This window comes from Cibotium barometz, chromosome 50 (assembly GCF_041138505.1).
Source record: "Cibotium barometz isolate CiBa-2024 chromosome 50, ASM4113850v1, whole genome shotgun sequence".
NCBI classification, from domain to species: Eukaryota; Viridiplantae; Streptophyta; class Polypodiopsida; order Cyatheales; family Cibotiaceae; genus Cibotium; species Cibotium barometz.
The window spans coordinates 36647963-36670667 of record NC_141095.1 but is presented as its reverse complement, the minus strand read 5'-3'; the positions used below and the strand labels follow the sequence as shown (position 1 = coordinate 36670667).

The 22705-nt window shown below is 37.1% G+C and overlaps 1 protein-coding gene across 1 annotated transcript; it reads right to left on the bottom strand.

The window, feature by feature from the left end:
- Positions 1–218: 218 nt before the first annotated feature.
- LOC147610081 (putative arabinosyltransferase ARAD1) lies at positions 219–2895 on the bottom strand. The gene is made up of 2 exons (XM_086787079.1): positions 1614–2895; positions 219–1151 (listed from the first exon to the last, which is right to left on the bottom strand). The coding sequence occupies exons 1-2, from the start codon at positions 2730–2732 to the stop codon at positions 627–629; spliced, it is 1644 nt and encodes a 547-aa protein (XP_086643205.1). The 5' UTR covers positions 2733–2895; the 3' UTR covers positions 219–626.
- Positions 2896–22705: the final 19810 nt, after the last annotated feature.

Genomic DNA, 22705 nt, shown 5'->3' with positions numbered 1-22705 from the left:
GAAGTACAAGCCTAATCTAGTTGTTCGCATATATGATGAAGTACAATTGCCACTTCCCATAAGTGGGGGATCTTGGAGGAGCCATGAGGCAAAGTCATAGAAAACCATGTAGATGAAGGTAATGATGATTTCAACCAATCTGTTTGATGATGGAGCCTGCATGAGAGGTTTAGCCTTTTTACAAAAATGATTACACAATGGGATACATGCTATACTTATTTTGAGAATGGGAAATCTTTGGCTTTACTTTACCCTACATAGATACAATTGAACTCCATACAATCAAGATCTGTCTTTATATTCTAGTTTATTGAGACATCCATAAGCATCCACATCTTAAGTAGTCGATATTTTCCAAATCATGGTTTGGATTGTAGTGGTTACATTGGTCTCAAAAGGCTCCACCATGGATTTAACCTTTGATGGTGTTCTACAGAAATCTCCAAAAAATACACTTTCCCAATGTCAGGTTGTGGGCCATGCCAAACTTTCCATGTTGTGATGCAAGAAACAATCATATAATAACACATGGTACATGAGGAGACTGTATGTTATAGACAAGGAGCATGGGTAAAAGCATGCATATATCTCTAAAGGATTGTTCAGTTGATTGAGTGGATTTGTCTTTAATGATGAAAGCTTTTGAAGAAGTTAGACCCAGAATACCTTCGAGCCTTGTGCATGGCTTGGTTGATATTAGAAAGTTTGTGAGAAACACTCTTCCATATCATTTGCACTGCATCATCCTCTTGAGAAGGAAATTGATACTCAAAATGGATATGGACCTCTTTTAGCCTCTTCCACATGCTCGTCCACTCTTCTCTTCCAATGCTTCTTAACAACTCTATGAGGAATCCCTTCTTTAGAGCATCAGAGGAATGCACAAACAAGCAAAACTCGCTGTAATCCAATACCTCCTCATAGGGGAGTTCAATATCCTTGCTTATGATCACTGGCACACAGTGGCTTGCTATGGCATCAAATAATCTGTTGGATGAAGGAGTGTCCCCTGCTAAATGAAGACAAAATTTGGAGGATCTCATTCCCTTGGTTGCACTCCTTATCCCTTGGCTTCCTGGGCTCCCATCTCTAAACTCCACTCCTTCCTCATTCTTGATGAGATTGTAGAGCTTTTGCCGAATGATTCCACCCTGCATTTTGACCACACAAAGTACTAAGCTTTTGAGCAACATGCCAAATATATTCACAGAAAGCAATGGATATACTTCTTTGGTCATTGTCATTACTAGGTACTCTATGATTGGGCCACCAAAATGATATAAAAATCAGTCTATGTGTTCATAGCTTTCTTTTCTCAAAATAGCATACCATCAAGCATCAAGAACCCCCCCCCCCCCAAAAAAAAAAACCCAAACATTGTCAATAGAAAACAATCATAAAAAGCTTTTAAAATTAGGCTGTTAATGAATATAGCTTCTTATTAATTTGATTGTCAACACATTCATGATTAGAAAGGAAAAGGGAAACAGATAAAAAGCTTTAGGCTATTAAAATGAATATAGCTTCTTAATTTGATTGTGAACACATTTATGATTAGAAAGCAAAAAAGGAAAAGGAAACGCATAAAAAGGTATGGGGATTGGAGGGCTGACCTCCTTTCTAACGATGGCCCCTTGAAAGAAGAGGAGGGTGGGTCTGGTGTGAAAGGTCGAGAAATCCTCTTGAAAGGAAGGGATGATGTGCTTGTAAGGAGCCACAAGGTCCTTGCCATAGTTAGCAACAGTTGATGAGAAACGACCAAAATCAGCCACCACAAACATGGCACCCCCTAAGTGCTCCCGGGCCACATTCAGACTATTGGGGTGGTGCATCACAAGGATATGGTCCCTGCCCCTTGATCTCCTCCAAGGCTCTTGTTTTAACAAATAATTCACCAACCTCCTCTGCAACTGCACATTCAATGAGCCCAACCCCATCCTACTATACTTGTTGTAACTCAATGAAGAAAAAAATGGCACAAAACACACATCTGCCTCCCTTGGGTCCTTCACTCGGATGGCTATACAAGGCCTTGATTTACCCATACCATAATTATAATCAAAGCCCTCCTCAGAATTAATCAAATCAAGAGTAAGCCAATACTCCGGGCTGTGTTGCTGATAGAGCCCACCTGGATACCTCACCATTTGTGTGAAGTTCCTGGGCCAAATCCCATCATTTGACCTCATTGGCTGGATCATCCCGAAATGAAACTCCGGTGGCAAATCATACATGAACACCTTCAACAAGGCCCTGTCCTTTGTACATGAATTAATATTATCCACATCACCTGCTGCAATCCCTTGGGTGTCATCATGCAAATCCCCTGTTAAATCAGCGTCATTAGCACCATCAATTCCTTGAGTGTCATGCAAACCCCTTGTTAACCCACCATTATCATCATCATTAGCACCATCGTGATTGCCTTCTTCTTCCACCTGTATTATGCTTTGATTAAGCTCCCTCATAAAATCAGAGCTCATGTCAATGTCGGCTTTCCTCAGCGCCTTGATCTCATTTACTTGTCTTGCAAAGTAACGATTTTGGATGTGTAGGCGGTTAAGCTCCATATGCAAACCGTTCAGGTGATCCCAAAATATCAAATGATGGACTGATGAAATCGAAGTAAGAGAGGCCAGAAATGCCGCCAAAACCAGCGTAGACCCAAACACAACAATAAATCCCCTCCAAGCGACTACAACATGCCTGCTTATGCGCCCTCCAGGCTTCATAATTGCAGAAAACTCATAAGAAGCTAAAGGTTCATCAATCGATGGATTATAAGTCCAAATTGGGCTAATTAATCCATATCCCTTGCTATGATTTAATCTTAACTGCGCATATTTACATGATCTTTTAGCTAATTCGTGCGCGCAGAGAGCGCGTTTGAAATTGCCTCGAGTGGGGCAATGAAGCAAAAACCAGTTAACGAGCTATTTCCTATACCGGTGAGAGGAATCTTACTGTTCTGAAAAGTTCTATCGCACTAAACTCCCGAATTCCGCCGTTAATGAGGGCGATAATCGTAAACTAAAATCCGATAATCCTGTAGAAGGGAGTTGCGCCCAAGATACGGAAACTAAAACAAATAATTAACAACTAAGTAGAGAGAGAGAGAGAGGAGAGAGAGCGGGAGAGCGGGTCTACGTAACCCAAGTTGACAAATTCTCGTAGCTCCTCCACGACCTTGCCACGACGTGAGCTTCATAGCCTCAAAACGTTTAACCCAAATCCTCGAAAACCTTTCCTCTCTCAAAATTGAAGGCATTTCTTATTGGTTTGTATTAATTTGAAGGTGAATTCATAACTAAAACCTCTCAATATCTACGATTTTTTTTTCTCATGGACTAGGTCTTATTCTATTCCTAGTCGCACACGGGAATTTCACCTCCCTACACACACCCCATACTACTCACCACACATAGACACCCCTAGGAATTTTGAAACCTTGAACTATAAAATTTGTAGGTTTTTTCCAATTTTAGCGGTGCAAAATACACTAAGCCTCAAAAATTTCCGCTCACTGGCTCCACAGAAGAATTAGGAAACATTTTTGTTTGAAAATTCATTTTTATGAAATGCATTTTTGTTTGAAAATTCATTTTTATGAAATGCATTTTGACGTAATGAATGATTGGAGTGTAAACATTGGTGATCCTTGCTATTAGACATTCTCAATCACAAATGCTCTCAAAAGCTAACTTTCACTTATACGTTTATGAGGACCAAATCTTCGAACCATAGTAGAAGGATGGTTCAAAGCAGGCCCAAACAAAATTTATTTTGGCACACTCATGATGAGGGGGAGAACATTTCAAGAAGTAAAAAGCGTCTTCAAAGTGAAAATCATGCCATAGGGAGTAGGGTCAAGATTGGCTTCTAAGATTTGGAAGTGTCTTTGGAGCACGCAAAGAATTTTAAGATTACCATACCTTTAAGGGGGGGTTATGCTTTGGAAGAAGAGTATAAAAGGTATATTAATGTTATTTTACATTTCATGTGAATGCATGTCCCATTCTTTTATGTGGTAATGTAGGGCACATGATGTAGGTCTTTTATGTCGTCATGTAGGGCACATGATGGATTTCCAAACATTTGTTGGGAGCTCGAGGGGAGAATTATTTAAACATGGGTTTTAGAAGTTCATTTTTATAACAAGCTTTTCGACCTTATGTATGTGTTTGGGAAACTATCTTTTATGGAAGCTTACATTGATCCTTTTTCATCAAGGGTTGAAGAGGAAATGCTTAATATTTAAACAAGCATTTCATTTACACTTTCATAGGAATATAACTAGAACATGAAATTTTTGAGGATATATTTTTCCTTCTACCACCATTTTGTCTCGGGATTCAATCCATCTATAGGTTAAAGAAATCCCATTTTTTCTTGAACCTTGAAATTTGGAGTGTAAGAACTAGTCATCCTTGAATTTGCTATTAAGATAAAGACTTTAAATGATAAATTTTTTGAAAAGCTAACTTATGAGAGAGAATATTTCAAAAGGGGTGTTTAACGTCAAATTATAGAATCTAGACCAAGTAGAAGTAGGGTAAAATTTAACTTTTAAGATCTGAAAGCATCTCTGAAGTTTGGAGAATCCAATGGAGTCTTCATTAATTCCTTTCGAACTTTAGTTCTTATTTATTTCCAAAACGTTTGAAAAAAATAGTAATATGACCTTCTAATATCCCTATGTGGAAATGTAGAGTTTATTTAAGAAGTTTTTTTCTATACCCTCAAAAAGAATATTACTTCCTTCCCTTCAAAGTTTAAAATCCTAAATTTATATTTACATAGAGTGAGGAACTTGAACCAAAATCCTAAAATCCTTTAGAAGGTAATTGTGCCCAATACACAAAGATCTAACACATGATAATTTTAATAAGTAGAGGTAGAGAGAGAGAGAGAGAGAGAGAGAGAGAGAGAGAGTGGAGGGGTCTACATATAGAAAGGTTAGATGACTTGATGGAATTAAGTTCATGAAATTGTCCTAGTTCCTACAAAACCTTGCCAGGAAGTGCAAATGTAAGTCCCAATTTTTCACATCATTTTAAAAAATATAAAATGTCTTTCACATGAATGCATGACCCTTTCTTTAATGTGGTCATGGAGAACACATGATGTATTTTTAAACATTTGTTGGGAGCTTAAGCAGGGGAGAATTTAAAAAAATTGTTGCCTTTTAGAAAATAATTTTTATAACAAGTAGTTTGACCTTATGTATGTATTTGGAAAGCTATCTAGCTTACATGGCTCCTTTCTTCACATGGGTTGAGAAGAAAATTATAATTTTAAACTAGAATTTTTTAATACTTTCATAGGAATATAACTTAGTCAAACTTGAAAATTTTGAGGAAGTAATTTTCTTCTCCCATCATTTTGTGAAGCATTACTCCTTTGGGCTTGATTATTGAGTTCTAACATTTTCCATTCCTAGCAACTAGCTTATAGGTAGCACCATAATTTGTCAATTTTCACAAGTGATGAATAAAAGAAATTACATGCTACCTTCTTATAACCTTGCTAGCCTTTAATGGAAAAGCTTTAAAATACCAATAAATCTTTTGAAGTCCACCTATCAAGATTTCTACACTAGAACATGTTTAACCATAGCTTTATGGGGAAGTCATTATTATCCTTCATCAATTATGCCTTGAATTAAATTCCTCAAATCTTACCCTTTTGTCTCTCTTTGTACCTTTTGTGTTTGGGTCTACGCTGGTTTTGTCCCTTCTCTCCTCAAATCTTACCCTTTTGTGTCTTCATACCTTTCCATCCACTTTTTCATGACTTTTCTATTCAGAATGCAAAATATGTTCATCTTGTGTTGCATTGCTCTTTCCATCCTCCTTGGTTTTCCTTTGCCTACTAGTAGAACATGTGACACGATTCACTCATTATCCTCATTGCTCTAGCTTGTTGGGATCCACTCATAAAAGATGCTTTGATATGTAGACTAGAGGTTATTTCACCAACCAACCCTTTGTCGTGATTCATTTTGGCCTTGCCCTTTGCCTAACAAAATCCTTTACCTAGGGTTTTGGTGATACATTGAGGAGGAAAATCCATCAAGCATGAACAACACCACATATTGCCACCTCATCTCTACTAAATGGACCACCACATCTAATTGACTAGTGAGTATAGACCTTGGAAATTCCTCCTCAATCATACACACTGCCTCCACTACCATTACTTGAGTGGCATTGTAGTGGATGGATCAATATCCTTTGAACTTATGTACCTCAAATGAAAGTAATGTAATTAGCATGCAACAAAAGGCATGAAGAACAATAATTCTTTTATGTGCCAAAAATGAAATCACATACTTTAATCTTACCTCACCACCACTACTCCCATTTTATAGATTGCCGCATGGACTTTCTTGTGTCCATAACCCCACTGATGCAAATGGGAAGAACAAACTGTATAGTACAAGAGTCCTTAACCAACGTTTAGTAATCCATAATGTCATGAGAAAAAATTTACATACATAAATGGTGCATGAATTTCAGCACAAATTCCTACACATCGTTAAACAAACTTGGCCGATAAAATTGTCTTTTAACTATTGCATAGGTCTTCTGTATCCAATGATGACCACCTCTCGGTCTATCATGGCTTTCCATAAGAATTTGATGCCAAACGTCACCAATAGTTGGTTCATAAACTCTACCCTTCTAGAGTACGTACTCCTCGTCAATGGAATAATGCCTATACTTTTCCCCTTAATGAACTTTATTACCCCCAAATGAACCAATGTCAAGTGGTTGTGAAGGTTCCAACCCGAAGCTCTTCGTTCTCGGCACCTAACCTAAGAGACTTGGCTAGACTCTCTAGACTAGTTCTTTCTCTCCTTCTCGTCGAAACCTTAGCTAATCTCTCTAGATTAGCACTCCTATCAAACAAGGAAGGTGTAGGCTGCTCTGCTGACAAGTGCGGCCGCGTACAACAAGAAGTACCTCTAAAAAGACTAGATCATGCTTATACATACCATGTAGCCTGAATTCAAGAATTTACTCTTGATTCCAATGGTGAAGCTCAACTCGTTCACCATTGGAATGGGACTCAACGTATCCACTGCTACGTTAAATTCACCTCTTTGGTAACGCAGCTACTACTACAGGTCAAACTTTTGTAGGATCTTCGTCTCCCCACCGATCTTTTCTACCTTTCAACTCATTTTGATTAGAAAGCCATTTCAAACTTTCATGGTCCCTCTGAACCTAAAAGTAGCGCCATACAAAAATGTTGCCATTGTTTTAGAGCATGAATAATAGGTAGTAACTCTCACTCAAAGGCCAAGTACATACACTGGGCACAGTCAAGCATTTTTCTTTCAAATGTAACAAGGCACCCCCTTTGCAATAAGACCACCCCTTTGCAATAGGACCACCCCTTTGGCCTCCCCACTCATGTCTGCCTCCAATACAAACTGTAAGATTCCTCCCCCACCCCCTTTTTGATGTCTAGTATCTTCCCCTGTAATCAATCCCTCTTCAGAAATATAAAGACCTTGTTTCTAACTGTTTTAACCTAGAGAGAGAAAGCTATTCTAGAGAGAGAATATTCAGATTATGAATATTTTTGGATAGAAAAATAACTCATCTTATTAAAATAAGTTCCCCTAAAACAGAAATTCAAAAAGAATTTTCCAATGTGCAATTGGAATTAATTAGAAATAGGTATAAAGAACCTTAGTCTAAGGTCTAGATTTTCAGAAATCTTTAGACCATGGTCCAATTAAGGTTCCTATGGGCCAATAGCATCAATCCATGTGTAGGGAGGAGATAATTCCAAATTGTAAAAAGAAGATACCAAAAAATGAGTAAATGCTCACATAAGATGAAGAGTTGAAAATGTACAAGGTTTATTAGTAAAAAACTATGAGCAATATTAAAAATATGAGATATTTTGGGAATAATGATTTTATTATGACACATATGTAAGGAAGGGGAGTCCCTTAAATGCTCACATAAGATGAAGAGTTGAAAATGTACAAGGTTTATTAGTAAAAAACTATGAGCAATATTAAAAATATGAGATATTTTGGGAATAATGATTTTATTATGACACATATGTAAGGAAGGGGAGTCCCTTAAATGCTCACATAAGATGAAGAGTTGAAAATGTACAAGGTTTATTAGTAAAAAACTATGAGCAATATTAAAAATATGAGATATTTTAGGAATAATGATTTTATTATGACACATATGTAAGGAAGGGGAGTCCCTTAAATGCTCACATAAGATGAAAAGTTGAAAATGTACAAGGTTTATTAATAAAAAACTATGAGCAATATTAAAATGATTCCATTATGACACATATGTAAGGAAGGGGAGTTCTTTAAAGGAGGTGCATATTTCACATGCTTGAATGAGGTGCATATTTAAAGGAGGTGCATATTTCACATGCTTGAATGAGTTTTAAACTCATAAAAATGGAGATATTTCATCTCTCCTCTCTCCTCATTCAAGTCTAGTTCCAAAAAGTTAGCTTAACTGACCTAAAAATGGTCAAATATTGACCAAACTGATTTAGAAAATTCTAGAATCAGTTTGTTTGGTTAGGAGCTCAATTTTCCTATAAATAGAAGCCTCCCCCTTGTTGAAAAATATATAGTGTCTTATGCTTTGTTACTCTACTCCACCTAAGCCAAAATATATAGTGTCTTATGCTTTGTTACTCTACTCCACCTAAGCCAAAATATAGAGTGTCTTATGCATTGTTACTCTACTCTACCTAAGCCAAGAACTGTGAATTCTTTGATAATTCACTAGTTTTTGATACTTCTCTCTTTCTTCAATCCCCATTGGTGGCTCCATCAACATACTAAACCAATTGATTGGTTGGGGGCCTCTACCGTGAATAAAGAATCAAGCAAATTATAAGGTAAGTATATTGAATTTTGATCTTTTCTATAATTTCTCAATGATTCTCTCTTCTCAACCCCTCTCAAGCTTAAGAAGCTTAATTGGTATGGTTTTTTAAATGCTATTGAAGTTAATTGGTGAATAGTAGTGAAGAGTTACATAATTTAATAAATGCTATTGAAGTTAATTTCCATTTATGTTTAAATTCTAATGGTTTTTATGTAATTTCTCTCTCACTCTCAAGAAATGGTCATACTCATGACCCATTCTCAATCCAAATGAAGCTTTTATGTAATTTCTCTCTCACTCTCAAGAAATGGTCATACTCATGACCCATTCTCAATCCAAATGAAGCTTTTCATAAAGCTTTTCCTTAATCCAAGATTAAGCTATGCTTGAGGCCAAATTAATGGCTTTTTTCTATACTTTTAGTTTATGCACATTGATGATTCAATCCCTTATGGATTGATGACCCAATTAGAGACCATTCTAATTATATCCTTAATGATAAGCTTTATCCCTTTTAGAAAAAAAATTGAGATTTATCAGTCATAGTAGCGGAGCTATGGCAAAATTTTTATAGAAATTACGCATAAAATAAATTCATTCAAAGCATAAAAAGAGGACTTCCTACCATATTCTAGGAACTATCATCCTAGATTAATTAAAAAAATTTTATTATGCATGGAGATGTGGATGTTGCATGTAGATGTAGATGTATGGATGTGAGTGTGAATGTGGAGGTGGATGTATGCATGGAGATGTGGATGTATGCATGTAGAAGTAGATGTATAGATGAGGATGTAAATAGAGATGTGGATGGATGCATGTAGATGTAGATGTATAGATGTGGATGTGAATGGAGATGTAGATGTATGCATGTAGATGTAGATGTATAGATGTGGATGTGGATGTATGCATGTAGATGTAGATGTATAGATGTGGATGTGGATGTGGAGGTGGATGTATGCATGTAGATGTAGATGTGGATGTGGATGTGGAGGTGGATGTATGCATGTAGATGTAGATGTATAGATGTGGATGTGAATGTGGAGGTGGATGCATGCATGTAGATGTAGATGTATGAGGAGAATGTGAATGTGGATGTGGATGTGGATGTATGGATAGAGATGTGGATGTATGCATGTAGATGAGAATGTACGCATATAGATGTGGATGTATGGATGTGAATGTGCATGTAGATGTGGATGTATGGATGTGGATGCATGAATGTGCATGTAGATGTGGAGGTGAAATTAGATGTATGGATGTAGATGTGGATGTGTGGATGTGGATGTGGATGTGGGTATATGTATGGATGTGAATATACGATATGTGATGTGAAGGAATATGAAGTGTTGAGATGGAAAATGATGTGATGGGATGAGTATACATATAAATGGAATATGGAATAAGTAATGTGGATTGATGAGGGATAATGTGGAAAAATGAAAGTAAAAATAGAAACTGTATTGTAAACTGTTTGTAAATGACTGTTTTATGTCAAGATTGCTGGGGGAGCATTGTGACTATCTTGTGATTAAGGTCGTGAGACCTAACTGATAATGTTGCAACTGCTGACGGAGAGTCAATGAAGGACGTCTCGCGTAGCAAGGTCGGCCGAGGTCTTGACCAGCCTCGGTGCGATTAAAATGGTGAGCTTCCGGTACGGTGGATGAGGGGCCAAGGAAGCGGCCTATGAGTGAAGCGCTAGGTCACCTGCGAAGGATCCTAGAGGGTGCTGACCATACGGTGCTCGGGCTCTGGGTCGCCTAGGATACCCACGCGTGCGTCGAGGAAGATATTGGAACAGAGTTGGAGTTGTTTTCTGAAATCGGGCATGGATCTCGTTGATTGACCTTGCTGGTCTTCAATGGATGAGTCCATGGCCCTTTATATGGATCTGTTGGTTGATCTTGCTGATCTTCAACGAGAGTCCATCTTGATAAGTGATTATATTGCCGAGTATTATGGGCTAGGGATTAGGAAACGGCCCCTGAGTGGACAGGTGGTGAGCGTCCTAGTTGCCAATGATGCCATAGATACTCTGATGAAGGAATGATGAAAATTAAGAATCAACTGGATAAATTGGAAGATGGTGATCAGTGATACTATGGTTTTATTAAAGGATTGTTTTAAACTGGTTGAATCTGTGAAAAAGGCAATTTCATATTAGGTGTGTGAGTGGTATGACTAGTTTTATTTTTGCATGAACATCCGGCTAGGGGGCCTTGGAACTCTTTTCCTTGGTACCCGGGACAAAACCTAACCAAATTCTTAATTGGATCCCATCACTACAGTGGTTGGGCGGTTGGCTAACCCATGGGATCGGATGGGGTTAGGCTGGACTGATGGATCCGTAAATCGAGACTCAAACTTTTGTTTTTACGATAGATAAAATAAATTCCGGACAGTAACTGTTCTATGGATAGGAATCAACGGCTGTGCCTCTGGAATGGGGAAAAAAGCGTTGATCCCAATGATCCAAGTGCAAGTTCTTCCTTAATCTGACCATGTATCTTATAGATGCAATTGGATCAGCTCGATCAGAAATGTTATTGACTACGTTAGAGTAAAAAAATTATCCTGGTGGAATCGCCCGTGCTTTCCGGTAAAGGAAGTTTTTCCGGTTTCGGTTTTGGAACAACCGACGGATTAGTCTCTTATCCGGATATCCGTGGGTGAGGCCCCGAATGTGGGACCCCTATCCCGCGCGAGAAGTGCTACTTCCGCTGCTAGTATCCCGAATCTGTTGCTCGGTGGGAACAGGGATCTCACACTGACCATGTATCTTATAGATGCAATTGGATCAGCTCAATCAGAAATGTTATTGACTACGTTAGAGTAAAAAAATTATCCTGGTGGAATCGCCCGTGCTTTCCAGTAAAGGAAGTTTTTCCGGGTTCAGTTTTGGAACAACCGACGGATTAGTCTCTTATCCGGATATCCATGGGTGAGGCCCCGAATGTGGGACCCCTGTCCCGCGTGAGAAGTGCTACTTCCGCTGCTAGTATCCCAAATCTATTGCTCGGTGGGAACAGGGATCTTACAGTTGGTATCAGAGCATTTGGTTAATAAAGATCAACTGAGAAGACAAATATATCAAAAATTTATCAAGAAACACAAAAGGGTTAGATAATTCATACAATTTGATATTCAAACTGAAATTTGTAATTTGGTAATTGGGTCTTCAGATGGAAGTACCGCAATTATATAGAATCCCTGACTTGCTTGAGGCCTAGACATGATAGTAATTATCTTATAATTCCAAGGGCCATGAGACTGCCCGTATATACCGAGAGTATACTGCGGCTCTTTACTGACAGTGACTGCCCGTATATACCGAGAGTATACTGCAGCCCGTATATACCGAGAGTATAATTCCAAGGGCTGTGACTACCCGTATATACCGAGAGTATACTGCAGCTCTTTACTGACAGTATATACGAGTAAATCTAAGACTTGAAATTATAAGCGTTAATGCTATCTAGATGATGATTTCGAATGTGATTGATATGATTTTAATTCTGTTTGAGAATTGATGAATTGATTTGGATTCTGATTGAAAATGCTGATTGGAAAATGTTGATTTCTAAAAATTAGTTGAAATATAATGAAACCTCAATGAGGGGAAATGGGACGAGTCCCTGTGATGATATTCATAACTAGAATGATGATAATGAATTCAGCAAATCACTATGAGATTAGTGGGTTGTGCTGTTAGATTGCTACTGTTAATACTTGACCGGTAGATCAAGTTAAGGGATGTCAAATTGAGAACTTGCTTGACTGAAATTTCCGTGAAGGAATGTTCTGAAGGAAACTTTTCGGTCTAATGGACCATTATCATGTTAAAGATATGAATGACATGATCTGAATGAATTGTTATTTAATGATGAGTTCTATATAAGGGATATTTATCCCAGTGTTCTGTTGGGTTGACCAGAATATAAGGAACCCCAGAATAAAATTGGATCTTAAGAAAAAGAGTTGTCCTCTACCTTGCGAGATGAGGACATCTCGCACTTTTTAAGTGGGGTAGAATGTAAGATTCCTCCCCAGCCTTCGAGGTATACAAGAGTAAGAATCTCCCTTTCTGATCTTATAATTATTCCCTCTCTAAAATAAAAGAAGTTCTTTATCTCTTGGGGAGTATAAGAAGTTATCCTCCAGATATTGTGACCTTATATCTGAATTCAATGAAAGTAGGTGACTTAGCCTACAAGTTTCTTTTATCTCCTCATCTCAAAATTCTTAATGGCTTCTATAGAAAAATGTGTCAATCTCAAATCATGGAAAGACGGTAAAACTTCAGTGGCAAGTTACCGTTGGCTTCTAGGTTACGCTAGCTCCTTCCTTTATATAAGTCGTAACTTTTACTTGTCGCTCACAGTAATCTTACTCCCATCAATCTCCTTTCTTTCTTAATCTCCTTCATGGCTTGGCCAACAAGAACTAGTTTTATCCATGATGATTTCTCACCTTCAAGACGCAAGAGAGTCTATGAAGAAAGACTTTATAGAACAGTATGAGCGCTCACTTTTTCCTCACCTAGGAACTTCTGTAGCTCAGACCAAATGGCGGACCTATCAAAACATAACTAGGGTAACACCCTGGGGTCAGCAGCACTTTCGTAACAATGTCCGCTTGGCCATGGTTATTGAAGCTTTGGGTTTGGGTCCTCGATACTACTGCGTCATGAGATCAAGGCATCTTGGGTTTTCTGAGCGGGTCTTCTTATTGGCGTGTTTTCTTCCTCATGAGAAGATATGCCTTTACCCCGTTTTTGGCTTGCCTCTCAGAGGTCCTTTTGTTAGATCACCTCATACCACTGAGATAGGTGCGGCAATAACCAGCAGAATCATTCCCATAGATGAGTTACCCTATACTTGTGCAGCTTGTGAGGACTGCTTTTGTGACCATATGATGGACGGGCTTATGGAAGTGTAAAGAGTTCTTCTATCTTTACTGTATAAGTTCCGAGAATGAATAAAGTTTAAATCTTGTTCTTATTTTGAATCTTGCTCCCTTTAAGACTTTTCTTGGTGGTTAATCTTGATTAAAATTTTTCTCTAAGTCTCATATTCGTGCATCTTGCGAAATTATCCGAAGTTGCGAGATGAGGACATCTCGCGTTTTTTAAGTGGGGTAGAATGTAAGATTCCTCCCCCACCCCCTTTTTGATGTCTAGTATCTTCCCCTGTAAATCAATCTCTCTTCAGAAATATAAAGACCTTGTTTCTAACTGTTTTAATCTAGAGAGAGAAAATTATTCTAGAGAGAGAATATTCAGATTATGAATATTTTTGGATAGAAAAATAACTCATCTTATTAAAATAAGTTCCCCTGAAACAGAAATTCAAAAAGAATTTTCCAATGTGCAATTGGAATTAATTAGAAATAGGTATAAAGAACCTTAGTCTAAGGTCTAGATTTTCAGAAATCTGTAGACTATGGTCCAATTAAGGTTCCTATGGGCCAATAGCATCAATCCATGTGTAGGGAGGAGATAATTCCAAATTGTAAAAAGAAGATACCCAAAAATGAGTAAATGCTCACATAAGATGAAGAGTTGAAAATGTACAAGGTTTATTAGTAAAAAACTATGAGCAATATTAAAAATATGAGATATTTTGGGAATAATGATTTTATTATGACACATATGTAAGGAAGGGGAGTCCCTTAAATGCTCACATAAGATGAAGAGTTGAAAATGTACAAGGTTTATTAGTAAAAAACTATGAGCAATATTAAAAATATGAGATATTTTGGGAATAATGATTTTATTATGACACATATGTAAGGAAGGGGAGTCCCTTAAATGCTCACATAAGATGAAGAGTTGAAAATGTACAAGGTTTATTAGTAAAAAACTATGAGCAATATTAAAAATATGAGATATTTTAGGAATAATGATTTTATTATGACACATATGTAAGGAAGGGGAGTCCCTTAAATGCTCACATAAGATGAAGAGTTGAAAATGTACAAGGTTTATTAATAAAAAACTATGAGCAATATTAAAATGATTCCATTATGACACATATGTAAGGAAGGGGAGTTCTTTAAAGGAGGTGCATATTTCACATGCTTGAATGAGGTGCATATTTAAAGGAGGTGCATATTTAAAGGAGGTGCATATTTCACATGCTTGAATGAGTTTTAAACTCATAAAAATGGAGATATTTCATCTCTCCTCTCTCCTCATTCAAGTCTAGTTCCAAAAAGTTAGCTTAACTGACCTAAAAATGGTCAAATATTGACCAAACTGATTTAGAAAATTCTAGAATCAGTTTGTTTGGTTAGGAGCTCAATTTTCCTATAAATAGAAGCATCCCCCTTGTTGAAAAATATATAGTGTCTTATGCTTTGTTACTCTACTCCACCTAAGCCAAAATATATAGTGTCTTATGCTTTGTTACTCTACTCCACCTAAGCCAAAATAGAGTGTCTTATGCATTGTTACTCTACTCTACCTAAGCCAAGAACTGTGAATTCTTTAATAATTCACTAGTTTTTGATACTTCTCTCTTTCTTCAATCCCCATTGGTGGCTCCATCAACATACTAAACCAATTGATTGGTTGGGGGCCTCTACCGTGAATAAAGAATCAAGCAAATTATAAGGTAAGTATATTGAATTTTGATCTTTTCTATAATTTCTCAATGATTCTCTCTTCTCAACCCCTCTCAAGCTTGAGAAGCTTAATTGGTATGGTTTTTTAAATGCTATTGAAGTTAATTGGTGAATAGTAGTGAAGAGTTACATAATTTAATAAATGCTATTGAAGTTAATTTTCATTTATGTTTAAATTCTAATGGTTTTTATGTAATTTCTCTCTCACTCTCAAGAAATGGTCATACTCATGACCCATTCTCAATCCAAATGAAGCTTTTCATAAAGCTTTTCCTTAATCCAAGATTAAGCTATGCTTGAGGCCAAATTAATGGCTTTTTTCTATACTTTTAGTTTATGCACATTGATGATTCAATCCCTTATGGATTGATGACCCAATTAGAGACCATTCTAATTATATCCTTAATGATAAGCTTTATCCCTTTTAGAAAAAAAATTGAGATTTATTAGTCATAGTAGCGGAGCTATGGCAAAATTTTTATAGAAATTACGCATAAAATAAATTCATTCAAAGCATAAAAAGAGGACTTCCTACCATATTCTAGGAACTATCATCCTAGATTAATTAAAAGAATTTTATTATGCATGGAGATGTGGATGTTGCATGTAGATGTAGATGTATGGATGTGAGTGTGAATGTGGAGGTGGATGTATGCATGGAGATGTGGATGTATGCATGTAGAAGTAGATGTATAGATGAGGATGTAAATAGAGATGTGGATGGATGCATGTAGATGTAGATGTATAGATGTAGATGTAGATGTATAGATGTGGATGTGGATGTATGCATGTAGATGTAGATGTATAGATGTGGATGTGAATGGAGATGTAGATGTATGCATGTAGATGTAGATGTATAGATGTGGATGTGGATGTATGCATGTAGATGTAGATGTATAGATGTGGATGTGGATGTGGAGGTGGATGTATGCATGTAGATGTAGATGTGGATGTGGATGTGGAGGTGGATGTATGCATGTAGATGTAGATGTATAGATGTGGATGTGAATGTGGAGGTGGATGCATGCATGTAGATGTAGATGTATGAGGAGAATGTGAATGTGGATGTGGATGTGGATGTATGCATAGAGATGTGGATGTATGCATGTAGATGAGAATGTACGCATATAGATGTGGATGTATGGATGTGAATGTGCATGTAGATGTGGATGTATGGATGTGGATGCATGAATGTGCATGTAGATGTGGATGTGAAATTAGATGTATGGATGTAGATATGGATGTGTGGATGTGGATGTGGATGTGGATATATGTATGGATGTGAATATACGATATGTGATGTGAAGGAATATGAAGTGTTGAGATGGAAAATGATGTGATGGGATGAGTATACATATAAATGGAATATGGAATAAGTAATGTGGATTGATGAGGGATAATGTGGAAAAATGAAAGTAAAAATAGAAACTGTATTGTAAACTGTTTGTAAATGATGTTTGTAAATGACTGTTTTATGTCAGGATTGCTGGGGGAGCATTGTGACTATCTTGTGATTAAGGTCGTGAGACCTAACTGATAATGTTGCAACTGCTGACGGAGAGTCAATGAAGGACATCTTGCGTAGCAAGGTCGGCCGAGGTCTTGACCAGCCTCGGTGCGATTAAAATGGTGAGCTTCTGGTACGGTGGATGAGGGGCCAAGGAAGCGGCCTATGAGTGAAGCGCTAGGTAACCTGCGAAGGATCCTAGAGGGTGCTGACCATACGGTGCTCGGGCTCTGGGTCGCCTAGGATACCCACGCATGCGTCGAGGAAGATATTGGAACAGAGTTGGAGTTGTTTTCTGAAATCGGGCATGGATCTCGTTGATTGACCTTGCTGGTCTTCAATGGATGAGTCCATGGCCCTTTATATGGATCTGTTGGTTGATCTTGCTGATCTTCAACGAGAGTCCATCTTGATAAGTGATTATATTGCCGAGTATTATGGGCTAGGGATTAGGAAACGGCCCCTGATGAGTGGGCAGGTGGTGAGCGTCCTAGTTGCCAATGATGCCATAGATACTCTGATGAAGGAATGATGGAAAATTAAGAATCAACTGGATAAATTGGAAGATGGTGATCAGTGATACTATGGTTTTATTAAAGGATTGTTTTAAACTGGTTGAATCTGTGAAAAAGGCAATTTCATATTGGTGGGTGTGTGAGTGGTGTGACTAGTTTTATTTTTGCATGAACATCCGGCTAGGGGGCCTTGGAACTCTTTTCCTTGGTACCCGGGACAAAACCTAACCAAATTCTTAATTGGATCCCATCACTACAGTGGTTGGGCGGTTGGCTAACCCATGGGATCGGATGGGGTTAGGCTGGACTGATGGATCCGTAAATCGAGACTCAAACTTTTGTTTTTACGATAGATAAAATAAATTCCGGACAGTAACTGTTCTATGGATAGGAATCAACGGCTGTGCCTCTTGAATGGGGAAAAAAGCGTTGATCCCAATGATCTAAGTGCAAGTTCTTCCTTAATCTGATCATGTATCTTATAGATGCAATTGGATCAGCTCGATCAGAAATGTTATTGACTACATTAGAGTAAAAAAATTATCCTGGTGGAATCGCCCGTGCTTTCCGGTGAAGGAAGTTTGTCCAGGTTTCGCTTTTGGAACAACCGACGGATTAGTCTCTTATCCGGATATCCGTGGGTGAGGCCCCGAATGTGGGACCCCTGTCCCGCGCGAGAAGTGCTACTTCCGCTGCTAGTATCCCGAATCTGTTGCTCGGTGGGAACAGGGATCTCACACTGACCATGTATCTTATAGATGCAATTGGATTAGCTCGATCAGAAATGTTATTGACTACGTTAGAGTAAAAAAATTATCCTGGTGGAATCGCCCGTGCTTTCCGGTAAAGGAAGTTTTTCCGGGTTCGGTTTTGGAACAACCGACGGATTAGTCTCTTATCCGGATATCCGTGGGTGAGGCCCCGAATGTGGGACCCCTGTCCCGCGCGAGAAGTGCTACTTCCGCTGCTAGTATCCCGAATCTATTGCTCGGTGGGAACAGGGATCTTACACAAACGGTTCATTGGGATCCACAATACTATAAACAGGTGCAATATAACAAGGCACCCCCTTTGCAATAAGACCACCCCTTTGGCCTCCCCACTCATGTCTGCCTCCAATACAAACGGTTCATTGGGATCCACAATACTATAAACAAGTGCCACGGCTTTGTCCAATTTGAGTTTTTCAAAACTTCTTTGTTATTGAATCCTCCCAAACTAATTATTTTGTCCTTTGTGCTTAACTTGTAAGATTCCTCCCCAGCCCCTTAGGATGTCCAGTTTCTCCCCTTGTAGTCAATCCCCTTTTGAGAATAATAACAGATCTTGTTTCTATCTATTTTGGCCTAGAGAGAGAAAATGTCTAGAGGGAGGTAATTCAAAAATTGAGATATTTTTGGATATAAAAATCCTCCTAGTGTCTTAAATGATTTTGTGTGAAACAGAAATTCAAAAAGAACTTTCCAATGTGCAATTGGAATTAATTAAAAATAGGTATAAAGGACCTTAGCCTAAGGGTCTAGATTTTCAAAAGTTTTTGAATTATACTTCAATTAAGGCTCCTATGGACCAATAAGATTAATCCAAATGTAGGGAGGAGATAAATTGAAGAATAAAAGAAAATCTCCCAAAAAAGAGTAAATGCTCACATAAGATGAAGAGTTGACTAAGGACAAAGTTTATTAGTTAAAAAAGAAGAGACATTTAGAGGAAATGATGCATTTTTGACACCTCAGTGTGGGGATCTCCCCTCATGAAGGAGGCACCTGTTTCACATGTGTGGAGGAGTTTTAAACTCAAAAATAATGAGATATTTTTATCTCTCCTCTCTCCTATTTCAACTAGATCCAAAAATAATGAGATATTTTTATCTCTCCTGTTTCAACTAGATCCAAAAAGTAAGCTAAACTGACCAAAAAATGGTCAAAAATTGACCAAACTAATCTAGAAAATTCTAGAATCAGTTTGCTTGGTTAGAGGCTTAATTTTTCCTATAAAAAGAATCCTCCCTCTTTGTAAAAGGTTAATAGTGTTTATGCACTATTTCTTTACTTCTACCTAGAGCCAATTACATTGAATTTTCTTGATAATTCAATTGTTTTTGTCTTAAACCTCTCCAAAGTAATTTTGGTGGCCACTCTTGCTTCAAACAAGAGTAGAACCCTCAATCCCTCAAGCCAAAGGAAAGCTTTCAACTCCATGTAAGTTATAAATTTCTACTTTTTAATTTCAAATCTATGGTTTTGTGATTTTCTTATTTTTTATAGTTAATTAAAGTAAATTCTGATGCTATGCCTTGATGAAAAGGCCATCAACTTCTCTTCTTTACAATTCAACCTTTCTTTATCCTAGAATGATTAACAAATAGATTGATTAAACTTTTCTTATTGTTTACTCTCTTGGAAATTGAGAATTGTGTAGATTAGAGTCCTTTATATTTAACTGGGATTAATTTAAATTGAAAATAGAATGTTAAAAATTGAGAAATGGTCAGCCATACAAACGAGGTTATGGTAAAATTTTCTTGAATTTGGTAGAAAAGAAAGTTTATTTTTATGTTATTCTAAAAGAGTAATTCCCACCATTTGTGCATTTCTAATTTACTCTAGGTACATATTCACCTATGAATATGCATGGATATCATTGATATTAAATTAATAAAATTAATTTCTATGCATAGAAAGATACATAATGAAAATATTTTTATTATAAAAGTATTGTTTTCATTGAATTTAATTTTTGTGCATAGAAAGATGCATAATGGAAATTTCTATTATAAAAGTGTTATTTTCATTGAATTTTTATTATAAAAGTGTTATTTTCATTGAATTTAATTTTTATGCATAAAAAGATGCATAAGAATTTATTTTTATCTCAAAAGTATTATTCTCATTAAAATTTATTTTATGCATAGAAAAATGCATAAGGATTTATTTTTATCTCAAAAGTTTTATTCTCATTAAAATTTAATTTTTATGCATAAAAAGATGCATAAGGATTTATTTTTTTCAATAGTGTTATTCTCATTAAAATTGATTTTATGCATAGAAAGATGCATGAGGGTTTATTTTTATTTCAAAAGTGTTATTCTCATTAAAATTGATTTTATGCATCGAAAGATGCATAAAGGATTTATTTTTATTTCAAAAGTGTTATTCTCGTTAAAGTTGATTTTCATGTATAAATAGATGCATAAAGAATTTTTATATCAAAATTAGAATTCTCTTATATTCTATGTTTAAATTCTATGAAATGATGTGAATCAGATAGATGTGAATGAAGGGATGGATAGATGTGATGTGATTAGAGGTGATGAGATGTAAGGTGAATAGATGTGATGAGATGTGTGTTGTGAATCAAATAGATGTGAATATAGGGATGGATAGATGTGATGTGAATAGAGGTGACGAGATGTGAGGTAAATAGATGTGATGAGATGTGTGTTGTGAATCAGATAGATGTGATGAGATGTGTGTTGTGAATCAGATAGATGTGAATGAAGGGATGGATAGATGTGATGTGAATAGAGGTGAAACGATGTGAGGTGAATAGATGTGTGATGTGAATCAGATAGATGTGAATGAAGGGATGAATAGATGTGATGTGATTAGAGGTGATGAGATGTGAGGTGAATAGATGTGATGAGATGTGTGTTTTGAATCAGATAGATGTGAATGAAGGGATGGATAGATGTGATGTGAATAGAGGTGACGAGATGTGAGGTGAATAGATGTGATGAGATGTGTGATGTGATTCAGATAGATGTTAATGAAGCGATGGATAGATGTGATGTGATTAGAGGTGATGAGATGAGATGTGAGGTGAATAGAGGTGACGAGATGTGAGGTGAAGAGAGGTGATGAGATGTGTGTTGTGAATCAGATAGATATGAATGAAGGGATGGATAGATGTGATGTGAATAGAGGTGACGAGATGTGAGGTGAATAGATGTGATGAGATGTGTGATGTGAATCAGATAGATGTTAATGAAGGGATGGATAGATGTGATGAGATGTGTGATGTGAATCAGATAAATGTTAATGAAGGGATGGATAGATGTGATGTGATTTAGAGGTGATGAGATGTGAGGTGAATAGAGGTGATGAGATGTGAGGTGAATAGATGTGATGAGATGTGTGTTGTGAATCAGATAGATGTGAATGAAGGGATGGGTAGATGTGATGTGAATAGAGGTGATGAGGTGAATAGAGGTGATGAGGTGAATAGAGGTGATGAGATGTGAGGTGAATAGAGGTGATGAGATGTGTGTTGTGAATCAGATAGATGTGAATGAAGGGATGGGTAGATGTGATGTGAATAGAGGTGATGAGATGTGAGGTGAATAGATGTGATGAGATGTGTGATGTGAATCAGATACATGTTAATGAAGGGATGGATAGATGTGATGTGAATAGAGGTGATGAGATGTGAGGTGAATAGATGTGATGAGATGTGTGATGTGAATCAGATAGATGTGCATGAATTGATGGATGGATGTGATGTGAATAGGGGTGAAGAGATGTGAGGTGAATAGATGGGATGAGATGTGATGTGAATCAGATAAATGTGAATGAATAGATGAGATGTGATGTCATGTGAATCAAGATGTAAATGAATGATATGGGATGTGAGTGCATGTATGTGAATAGGGGTGAAGAGATGTGAGGTGAATAGATGGGATGAGATGTGATGTGAATTAGATAAATGTGAATGAATAGATGAGATGTGATGTCATGTGAATCAGGATGTAAATGAATGATATGGGATGTGAGTGCAATTATGTGAAAGAATGGATGTGAATATATGTGAAAGAATGTGATGTGGATGTGTATGCGAAAGAATGTGATGTGATGAAAAGAGATGTGAGGTGACATGAATATATGTGGATGTGAAGTGATAGATATGAATGTATGAATAGATGTGGGTAGCCGTATAGGTGAACGATTGGATGAATGTGTATGAATGAGTTATGATGTGGATAGAAGTGATGAGTTATGATGTGGATAGAAGTGATGTGATATAATGTGGATAGAATGAGTTATGATGTGTATGAATGAGTTATGATGTGGATAGAAGTGATGTGATATAATGTGGATAGAATGTATGTGATGGGATGGTTATGAGAATGTATGTGGTGGGTATGAATGAACGAATGTGATGGATATGAATAA